The sequence below is a fragment of the Phalacrocorax aristotelis genome, chromosome 3 (assembly GCF_949628215.1).
Source record: "Phalacrocorax aristotelis chromosome 3, bGulAri2.1, whole genome shotgun sequence".
Lineage (NCBI taxonomy): Eukaryota > Metazoa > Chordata > Aves > Suliformes > Phalacrocoracidae > Phalacrocorax > Phalacrocorax aristotelis.
The window spans coordinates 97220014-97232239 of record NC_134278.1 but is presented as its reverse complement, the minus strand read 5'-3'; the positions used below and the strand labels follow the sequence as shown (position 1 = coordinate 97232239).

The 12226-nt window shown below is 35.9% G+C and overlaps 1 protein-coding gene across 24 annotated transcripts in view; it reads right to left on the bottom strand.

Annotated features, from left to right (window-relative positions):
- The window catches only part of NRXN1 (neurexin 1), a 726997-nt gene that overhangs the window by 414942 nt on the left and 299829 nt on the right, over positions 1-12226 (bottom strand). For all 24 annotated transcript variants that reach the window (XM_075088626.1, XM_075088628.1, XM_075088629.1 and 21 more), the window contains one exon: positions 3644-4027. In XM_075088626.1, the coding sequence (XP_074944727.1) occupies positions 3644-4027 (384 nt within the window). The remainder of the gene's footprint in view (positions 1-3643; positions 4028-12226) is intronic.

Below are 12226 nucleotides of genomic sequence, written 5' to 3'. Positions count from 1 at the left end.
CATTTGAATTTCAGTGTTGTTCCTCGTAAGTTTTGCACTCAAGTTTGTGTTGTTTTTAACAACATGGTGCTTGGCAAGCGTGGATGCTTACTGCATGTATTTTAATAAATAAAACAGGATCTTGTTTCCTCTGGACCCCTTGTGGCACCTCTGAAGTCCTAAAGACAGAATTATTATTTTTCCCTGCTTTTTCAGTTTCAAAGTGTCTGCAATAATATGAGGACTGTGTTGCAGCCCACAGAGCCATTTTTAAAGCATAAAATCAACCTCTCTGTTTGCTGTCTCTGAAATAACACACAAACTTTGCCCAGAAAGTGACAGATGATACAGTGCAGAGCCATGCCGGGAACTATGTGAACAATCTGGATCATCAATAATCAAGTATTCAGGTTTGCTCTCTGACCCTGTTGCATTTACCAGAGCTACAATATCTTGCCCTGAAAACACTCACTGATATATATGATTTTACTCCTATAAATTGCGTGAGTATTCAAGTATATCAATGGCTACTGGTTCAAATTCAAACTTTTCATTTTTATTCTATTCACAGGTACACTTCAGGGCATGGTTTAGGAAGCATGGTTGTATTGGGTTGACGGCTGGACTTGATCATCCTAGAGGTCTTTTCCAGCCTTAATAATTCTATGATTTACACACTCATCTAAGCACTGTTTGCATGTTTTCTATGGCAGCTACTTCAGTCCATCTGGGCCCAAAGCTGCAGCCTCACGAGTAACCTTTCCATCAATCTGATGGAAACAAACCCTGATATGAAATTAGTTACTAGATAATACATGAATAAAAGTTGAAATGATTCCTCCTAATTTCTACACTGGTATTATTTCAGGGCAGAGATCCTAAGTCACACTGTAAAGGTGCTAGAACTTTAACACACAGGACCAATTCTTTAATTTAAGTCAGAAATGGAATGACTGTAATATGTTGAACATGTGATTCTTCATAACACCTATCATCACATCACCTGTATTTTTCTATTTTTAATTTTTAAAGCATCCAGAGATGATGCAAGGAATGAAAGCTATATTTCTTTATTTAATATGTGTATGTGTGTATGCAGGTTTGTGTGCATGCATAGTGTGGACATCTACACACACACATTCTAATTTAAATATATTTTCTCCTCAGAAATGTCACTTTGATAAATCTTTCTTTGCCTGCCTACTTTTCCTTATCACTCTTTGATGAATTTACTCTTGTGCATTGCTCCTAGCCATCCAGACAAAAGTATACACCTGCAAAGGACTTTGCCAAGAGATAGTCACATATTGTGAACCACAGTCAAAGATAGGACGCCAGATTATATTGCTGTTACATCTGTCCATCCATCTGCTGTAGTTTCCATAATCTACTAAAGCCAATCTACAGATTATACTGATGTTTAACCTTACTGAAAAATCAAGAATAAAATCAAGAATAACTTGCAACAGGATAAAAAGCACACGGGTATAAAAAATATTATTTTTAAGTATACTGAAATTAAAACAGAACTGAGTTGTGATCCATGCTTTTTTGTGCACTGATAAGCTGACCAAAATTATTTCAAATACTGTATTGTACACGATATATCTATATATGGGTATTAGGACTCCTGTTTTAGGGGAAATAGCAAGAAAAATTACAGTACTCAAAAGTAGCTACATGCTTTTGCTTACTGAAGATACCTTAATGACTCAAAATTAAGTTAATATTCCAGTTGTTTTATCTCCAATATTTTATTCTAACGCTTTCTTTTCTTTGTGAAACTGTATTGTTTGTTGCAATGATCATGTTTCTATTTTATTTAAATTAGATTGAATATTTATAATTGTGTTGTTTATATCACCAAATACAAAAGTTTATCAGTTACTGCACATGGGTAGCAGTTGTAATAACTTTGTGTGGTAGGATGACAACACATCACTTTCCGAATCCCCAGAGCTATAATCTTATTAATTCATGACCATTTGAGATATGAACATTACTGGAAGGAGATCTCCTTTCAGTATAGTTTCCTCTGGAGAGAGAAACCCAAAAGCAGGAAACGATCCCATACTGTCTGAACTGCTGCACATATTTCTGTTGGACAAGAACCAAATACCATAGTAGAGAAGCCAACACCACCATCATAGTACCACCATCCCCACTAGGGGAACGCACTGGGAAAAATTAAGCTCTATATTCAAACATGGTTGAAAATCAAGTATGGGAAATGAAAAAGACAAAAGTTTCTACATAAAATATTACCACCTGTCAAATATATTTATTAGAAGTTGATATAATGAAGCCTGCTTTTAAGTTATTTGCAGATCTGCATGTGTTTTTGTCTCTAATGCACATGTTTCCTGGCGCTCAAGCTGAAAAAATGCAAATCCTATTTTTACTTCTGCCATATGTAATAGCAGAATTTTGCCACAGGGTGGTACACCAGACATGTTTAACTGAAGGCTTTTGTAATGCATCAGACAGCCCGGTTATGCCCTCTGCCAGCTTCACTCCACCAGTAACAGAACAATCTGGAGATCTCATAATAACTGGCTGAGCGCCAAAGGCGTATGTATTCAAAAAATAAGACAGAAGAACCAGAAGGAACTGCGAATCTCCTTGCAAATGCTGATAATACGATGTTATTGATTCTACATAACTGCACGTCTATTTACATACAACTTAAACATTCATCTGGTTTTTAAAGAAAACATTTTTGTTTCATCTTGCTAACTAGAAAAATGAATCAAGATAGATGGAAAGAATTTATATTCCCCGTCAATAAATTTTAGGTTTAGGTTTAGGTTTTGGCTTGAAGAGAAACCATACTGTGTCAATGGTGAGACAAAAAAATACAACTTCTGTCATTGAAACATTACCTATTTCAATGACTATAAAAATAAATACCTAAAATATTAACTAAGCTTTTTATTGTTTTCCTACTTACATTCAAATCTTTTATTAGCGTACTTTGTAATTTTAAATAAATTACAGAGTTTTCTTCCTATAAACTAACCTCAACCTCTGTCTTCCTTGCCACTATCCAGCTTTTCAGTTAAATAAATGGGGTTTGTCAACTTCACACTTACCTTTTCTGGGGAAGAGTGATTTAAGATAAGCAGAAACTGTCTCCTTGGGTACTACAATCTTTAAAAAAAGTTAAATAAGAAATATAGATTCCTACACTGATTGTTTTGCTTTGACTCATGGCTGAAGTTCTGACCATGGATTTAAGTGATACTGTGGAATTCAGAAGTTAATTTAATTACACAGTGCTGTTGACACAAATAGGCAGAGAACAAGACCTCAGACTGAAATTGGAATGTGACTGTTTAGTAATGCAATAATAATTGAAATTACTTTCGCAAGCTTTTCAGAACTCAACAATGTATAATGAGACACAAAAAGAGACATTTTCTAAGAGACATTTAGCAGTACTGACTCTCTGTCATAGTCAACTAAAATACTTCATGCATCTTAGAAACTCCCCTAAGATATTTCCTCTAGAGATACTTCTTTCAGTCTAGAGCAGGGCTCCATCTCACACCCAGTGAAATCAAAGACTCTTTTTCTGCCTCAGAAGAGCTAATGATATTTTACCATTTCTAATAATTTTGAAGGATTCTATAAAGTAGAAATGCAGCCATCTCATGGAACCTACCTCTTCCGCACGATCTGCCAAGGTACCCTGTACCAGAGCAATCACAAACATATCTGTTCCACCCATCCCTGCATACACCATTGTTTTTACAGGGGTTGCTAAGGCAAGGTTTTGCCATTTCTCTTGAGCATGAGGGTTTTACTCCAGCTGTACTTTGAATTTCAGCCATCTGTCGAATATCTTTGCTTTGACCATCAATAAATAAATCTCTAATGCAGCCGACGTATCCATAATTGAGAAGTGCTGTCCACACCTCTGTTGGGAAGACGAGGCCGGCTTTATTTTCTGGTAAGCCTCCAAGATACAAGTCATCATCCAAGTCCAGAATTTCACTTTCCCCTGGTGCAGTATATGGTGTACGTAAAGTGTTCACAGATATGGTCCCTGAGAAGAAACAACAACAAAATGCATGACTTTCAAGACATTTCAAAGATTTTGGAACTGCTGGTTTTCCTCATTAATCTACAGGCCACATTAGCTCCTGGCAGGTATCTAATAAATGAAACACAGGTATTCTATTTGTACAGATATACAATAATAGATACACTTCATTAATTATAACGTAGTACAAAAACTGCCAGGAAGTAATCATTACGAAAACATTTATGCACAATACTGCATGGTCACAATATTAAAAAAAAAAAGTTGAAATCACCTTACCAATCTTGTAGGGGATGTGCATTTCAGACTTATTTTCAGAAATATCCTGCTTGTTCAACAACAACAAAAAAATCTCTTCACTATGTGTGCTTCAAAGCATTAAGGCTGAGGTTGCATTGATAGGTTGCAACCCGGGAGGCAAATCTGTGTCTTTGGTTTGGATCCAAAGACACAGTATTTTAAAAGACTCTCACCACTTTCAGCAGGCTTTGGATAAGACTTTTTTCTTTAAGTGAAGAAGGAAAATACTCTCATCAGCTGCCAGACGGGCAATCATTAAGAAGATAGTGATGTGCTCCTAGAGGGAAAATCAATACCTCTGACACTTACCTCAACATGTGTGCATGTTACAAAAAAAGGGAGAGAGGATGTATATAGAACCTCAGGAAATCAGAATTATCTTTTCCATTTAAGATTTAAAATAAACAAACAAAATTAATCCTAAAATAAAGTTCCGTTTCTACAAAGTGTCTGAACAAAGGAACTGTAACCAACTGTAAAGATCCTCTTTGCTCTACTTTTAAAAAGTAATGAGGTATCCAATTCTTACAATTTGAATAGGCAGAAAAACAAATTTAGTACATGGGGTCACAGAGCATACTTATGTCAACCAAATTTAATTTTATTTACTAAGTAAAATCACTTGAAGAAAGAATTTTCATGTAGGTCTTCACATAAGCGACTCCTTTCCATTCTATATGGGTGCAAAAGCAAGCAAAATATAAATCAAAACATTATATAGGCCACCAGATTATTATAATGTACCAGCCACATTATGCAACACTGTTATCTGCTGGACACACTATTAAAAGTGTATTATATTTATCACACATATATATTTTAAATTAACATGATTCACTACTTCCACTGTCAGCATGACACAGATTCCAGAAGATAACACTGGTGATCAAAAATACTTTCAGTGTGGTGGGATTGGTGCATGAGAATAATAAATGCAGAATTTCTACAGCATAAATGCTAAAATGTGAGTTTTAAGCAGAGGCAGGTCAGAAGATGATCATCCTCTTACTTGGATACATCCTACATTTTAGGTTCCTCTTTCAGCAATGAAGAGTCCTGTGAGAGCTACATATTTTGTTTGTACTTTTGTTGGTTTAATAGGTTAACTTCAACAACATGGACAGAATGACTATCTAAACAGTTTGGACCTTTAGTAAAAGCTCTTCGGGGTAGAGGTCTTAGGAGATACAACTCGTGTGTGAGACTTGAGATGTATGGATTTTAGAAGGGCTGGATACTACTACAGCAGTTTCCCTACTACTACCAGAAGAGATCTAAAAAGAATATTTGAGAATGAAGTCTGTTTTCCCTTTTAGGTATTATCAGAAATGTTTTCTGTGTCATTGAATAATCACATAGATGTAAAGTGAACTTCCAGTCTTAACTGTAAGAAATAGGCATGTTGAACTAAGAACCTGTTTTCTTCCAAACCTCCACCTGTTTAAAACCGATAAGACTATTATATTTTGGTAACTCTAAATATTTGTATTACTGCTCACATTCTTGAAGCAAAACTTAGCACTCATATGGAATATTTGCTACAGATTTGACCTTAGGCATACAAGAATAAACATTTTAAGGTTTGATTTTATTAATCAGCTGTCTCAAACAAGGACACCTGTGAATAACCTGTTAAACCAAGATCACTAACTTTTCTGAGAACATCCTAGGTATCAAGAAGGACTGCTTACAGGCAATAGATCATTCCTCCTTTAAAAAACAAAATTAAAGATTCTGTAAATATAAATCATACTTATGCTTAGAGTATTTCTTACTGCTATTATTGCTTGTTCCCACCTGTTGATGTACAGGCTAATTTAAGACCAAATGCTTTAAACCTATGTTCAGGCAGCACTTGCACTGATGCAAGATACTCAGCTGCAGCTTCCAACCTCAAGCTCACGTATTTGCAGAGTGTTGTTTTGGGCTGGACAAAGACACTTGTGTTTTCAAGCTATCCATGGTGCTAGAAGACACCTAAGCATCCATTTCTATTAAAAAAAAATATTCAACTAAGTCTTGATAGCTTTCAGTGCACAGGAAGAGACAGGTAAATCTCAGCCAATGTAGCTGTGACATTACAATGGTAGTTCAAGACGTAAGTTTTGCAAGCACAGAAGGCTGAGAGAGGTGAATGATAAAGGGGACCGTAGATAACCACTACACTCTGGTGACTGAATTATAATTAGGTGATAGATTGAAGCAGGAAAGTTTTTCTTCTGTATGTCATAAAGGATTACCCTGGAGAGAGCTTAAGTATTATTTTGAATAGATACCAATACCTCCTTAAAGAAATTAACCCTTCCTTTACCCTCCCTGAGAAACGACACCACATAAAATACTCCTTGGGAGAAGCCCTCTAAAATCTTAGTGTAGTCATAGCATCTAATGACTATGGGTAGAATAACATAACAGGCAACAGCTCTTCTGTGCATCTTTTTCATGTTTTGGAAGGCCACAGAACCCCTATTACCCAGCTGGACTATCTCCAGTTTACTGCTGGACTTATCCATGACACTTCAACTGACCTACATACTATGTGTATTAACCGTAATCAAACAACTGTTAATTTAGCTTTTTAAAATCCTTTTTGTTGAGAGCTACACTAAGTCAAATAGCACCTGCAGAAGACTCACAGCTTTAATAACTGACTTTGGCTCAGCTGTTATGTAGGAGCTTGACCAAAATATCATATAGCACACTGTCTAAAATGAAAACTACAACTATAATACAAATAGGTTTTAGTCTAGCTAACAGCAGAAAACCCATGCCTGTGCACCAAGATTTTCATGCTATCAGTTACCAAGTTATCTTAATTTCTGGCTGAACTTCTAACAGCACGTCCAGGCAGCCTTACAACCATCACTGTGGTTGGTACCCAAATTACGTTTTACGTATCTCTGATAGGTAATGCAAACTTTACTTACTAATTTACTTATAAATGCAGGTGAGAAAAAAAAACCAAGAAAAATAACGAGGAATGAAAGAAGACTTCCAAAATCCATCAAAAATTATGTTTATTTTTAAATATCCTAAAATAAAATGGAAAACTCAAGTTCATACAACATGGGCCTACAGAAAATAAATAATGGGTCTATAAACACCTTCGGATTCACAGTACATCCAGAGCTGTGACACAGAGGTAGGAGGTGCTGTTTCATCCAGCTGGGTTTGTTTTTTTTTTTTTATTTCTTTGTTTGTTTAAAGTCTATCATCTTTCTTGAAGGAAAGTTTTCAACTTCCACTGAAACTATCTCAGGTTGGACCTCATGGCAATGGCAGATGCTACCAAAGAATCCAGGGATAATAATGCACACCCCCTTTGATGGATTTCAATCCTATTTTCTCTGGGAATTATAGGCAGATTAAAAGGAATTGCTCTGTCAAATCATCAGTGTGCTCCAATCCATTTGGATATTTCTACTTATGAATGTGAAGAGACATCAGTCTCCAGAGAAGCAGGTAGAAGGGAAGCTAATGGACCATATGTGGCCAGTACAGGAAAATGTTAATAATTTGCCCTGTAAAGATAATGTAACATCAACCCTTCTCACAGCAGGATTCTCATGTTGAGTAAGAGGAAATAGAATGGGACATACCTTGTTTTACAAAATAACCTAAAGACAACAGAATATGATGCGGAAGCAGCAGATTTAGAAGACTGTCGGCCCTCAATGGGAAGAGAAAATTATAACTTTAAATGTAACACCTCTCTAGTAAGAACCATCCTTTCAGTTATATCTTTGCATGGTACCTAGCATAACAGCACCCGTAACCAGATCAGAAGTTATACTATTTCTTTGAAAAGAGCAAAGCTGAGGCAATAATGTCTGCCAGGAAACGAGCAGCTTACTTGCAAAGTGTCTTAATACTCAAAGTAAGAAAATTGTCTGTATTTCTACCAGAAAAAGAAAGAAATGGAAAAAAGCTGACAGAATTTGATTTGTCCAGCATGAAAGAAGAAAAAGGGGAAGACTGAAAGACCATTTATTTAGTCTGGGAATCCATTACTTCAGACTCTAAAAACAGGTAGCATTTCTTATCTCCAGAGAGTGGACATAAATTTAAGGGTCCTATAATGACCTACAGGTGCTCTGATTCTACAAGCATTTCACCTGAGAGCGAAATGGAATCTAAACATTAAGAAACATCTTTATGTAGTGGAGAAACAGTCTGAGAAGAACTAATTAAATCACAATTTTTGGTGAGAATTATCGACTTAAAGGATAACTGATTAGTGGGCAGTGCTTCAAAAGGAAGAGTCAACAATATAAGTCAACAATAACATGCACACAAGCAAAGTGGGTAATACATTGGGAGGTATAGAGAAGCCTATCAAGCCACTTTTCTGAGCATTGTTAAAGTTTACCTTGAACTCTCAGCTGAGGAGACTGCAGAAGATGGCAATAAAATGGTCAATAGCTGCAGAACACGACATATAAGAACAGAGAGCAGCTCGGGTTTCTTAGTCTATGAAGAAAACTGAAGACTGACATAACAGCATTCAAATCATAAAAAGTATAGAGCTATGACATGGAAAAAGTGTGACGTATTTTATGCCTGCTGTGAACAAGAAAATTACAGACAAAATGGCTTGTTTTACATACAGAAATATTCAGTTTATAAATGATTACATGGAGAGGTTGTACAGTGTCCACTGCTGGAGGTAACATAATAAACATCTGTCAAGACTGATGCAAGTGCGCTATCACTACTTTCATTGGAGGGGTAAAAGAGAGGACCTCTCAAGGTCACCCAATCTCAACTTTTCTATGAGATCATGAATAAACGAAAACCACTACCAAGATCATTTAAAGAATTTTCCTTAAAATGCAAGATAAACCCATTATCTCAAATATGTAAACTACTAACATTTGTTGAAATAGGAACATGTAAATCTGGAAGTTCTTAAAAGGTTGGAAAGATGAGGGAAGGAGTATATAGAAGTGTACATGTAAAAAAAGAACCTGCAACAATGCATGTAATGGATACCGGCAAAGCACTACTTACAGTGAGATACAGATTATAGTTTAGCTCTAATTACATACCCTAAGGATAATTTCTGGTATTTAAGATGAAACTCTAACTTTAGTTCAAAATTTCAGTGACTTCATAACCCTTAAATGCTACCTACCTATGAATACATTCCGACAGATTCTGTTTTACACTGCCATACACAATCGGACATTGACAAGAGTAAGTTTCTTCTCTGAGTTCACCGTCTAATGATGATTTCCAAAGGATGAATGACAGTTTAGTCAAAACACTTGCAAGGTTATTCTTAAATATGCTAAACAGTTTAACAAAACTTTAAACAATACTCAATTCTCAGAAAACGGTTATTAGATCTAACTCTACTGTGTTAGAAGAAACACTGTGAGCAAAGGCCTTTACAGCTGCTTCATGGTTGTTGGGATTTTTCCCCCAATTCTTTTACTGAAGAGTTGGCAGTACTGTTAAAAGCAGAACAGACAAACATTTCCCTTAGGTATGAGTTATAAGCCTCTCCAATCATATTCATTATCTCAGCAATTTACTTTTTCATAAGTCTGTGTATAAGAAACTAAATCGTATCTCTAAATCTTGTCTCAATCCTAATCAGTTAAGCATGAAGATTGTAACTACAGCTACTACAGCTATTCTGACCTCTGTGCTTACCTTGTGTGGCCTGTTTAGTTGCTCTTTGTGCATGTGAAACACATTTGCTAAGATAGAAATGGTGAAACATCAGAGTAAGGCATTCTAAGTACGCTTTAATTCTTCCGTGCTAAAGCATATTATAGCTGTGATGAGGACTGTGACCAAAGCAAACAGCTCATGGCCAAGATGGGGCACAAATGAAGCAGCTATGAAGCTACTGTCCTTCACAGGAATTCAGAATAACCACGAATACTGGAAGGGAACTCAGCTCACACGACAGGACAGAGGAGTTGCTACCAGGTTGGTGTCCTGTGCTGTATACATAGCAAAAAAGGCAGACTGCTGGAGAACATGTGTTCTCTGCTCTGGTGCACACGTAGCAAGAAAGATGGACCCATGGAGAAGATATTAAATCTTTCTTTTCTTAACACTGGGAAATAGGGTCTCAGGAGTTCCTTCTCACTGAAGATCTGCTTTTTAGGTAAGGAAGCACTCAGAGCAGGTCTTACAGGTAGCAGGATGGGATTATAAGGTGAAAAACTTCTGTTGGAATATTAGGTCAAAATTTCCTTCAGCAAAAGGCAATTAAAGGGAATCATCTCTTCCCTCTTCCTTGTATCTCCCAAAATATGAAGGGATCAGAGGAATTACTAGTGAATAGGACCTGGATAAGTACAATTTAAAAATGTGCTTGCATTCCTTACACGTCCCCCACTGCAGTCCTAGACCGGCAACGGCAAAGTCAGTGGTTTAGAGGAGTGGATGCTCCCTCTGACTGACAGTCCAGAAGAGAGCAAAGAATGAAAAATAAATCAAGTACTTGCTGATCCAGCTAATATGAAAGTCAAGGAACTTCTTGAGAAATGTCACAGCTTTCTATTTTCTGAGGGAACCACTCTGCAATGGATTTGAAGGAGAGGAGTAAAAGGTTACAAGACACCAAACATAAAAAATTTCCCATGTTATTTGAGCTACTTATTCATTAGCAGGAGAATCTCTTTCTTTATATATGATCGGTATTTTGTCAGCAGAAACAAGAATGTCTCAGAAAAGCCAAATTTTTCTTTATACAAGGTATATTCATTCACTTATACAAAAATTCTGAAGCTAAGTAAGTGAAAAGTGATCATATTCATATGATTTCCAGTATGTTTGGTTTTGGCTAGAGAAAATAAATGAAAAAAGCCTCCTGGAAGAGTAAAGTAGATTTTATTATCATGGAAAAAAGCATAATAGACCAACATGTTTAAGTCATGAAGAAATAATCTAAACATAACACATTGGTACTTCCTGTTCCAATCAGAATAAAATAGTAACATACAGTTCACTGTTTGTTTTAATTGTTAGGCAGTAATTTTACTTGGTTAAATCCAATTCAGTTTGTCAATCCATATACCTAAATATTTATTAACTATTCCTGGTAATAGTTCAGTGTTTTAGAATTAATTGGTACTACGGTCAGTTTTCAAGGGTGACAGGGTAAATGAAATTCACCCATCTTGATCACAGGAGAGTCATCAGCTGGAGTAATTTTTCTTTTACATATATATTTGACTATTTATAATTCTACTTAAAAATAATATGCAGTCCTGATCACCAGGCGTGTATTGCTTTATGAAATTAGTCTACATTCTTGCTGATGGATATCAACAGTTTTAAAGAACTAAATAAAGAATGTCCTATACTCTCTTAATGGTACTTGTGAGCTACAGTTTTTGTGAAGCAATGAAAGTGCAGAACATATCTCCAAATGGAAATAATTGCTATGCATTTATTTCTTTTCTTTATAGTTGTGTTGACTTTGGATGTAATAATAAACTTTGCTTTCAGTGGAGTCCCACAGGCATGATTATTACAGGATTTACTGCCTCATAAGAATCACTGAAACAGCACTTAAGAAGGAAGCCTGAAATAAAGATTGTAGTATCAATAATATAACCACTGGATATTCAATCACAACTGAGGATTTTGAGAAGTTGTGTGTTTTGTTATTTGGTTTTTTTGTTTTTGTTTGTTTGGGTTTTTTTTAACCTCAAGAAAAGTAAATAAGCAACTGACATATTGTAATCAGAAAATCAAACTCTCTACAATTAGAATTTGAAGCCCCACAGCCTAGGAATCAAATAATAATTTTTCATAGTCCTTGGCTGGACTGATCAATTGAATTTTGTCTGACTTTCAACATAGATTTGACTGAAATCTTCAACTTAAACCTGCACCTAAGATTTGCTTGATCTGAAATCTGATTTGTGGGTAGTAAGA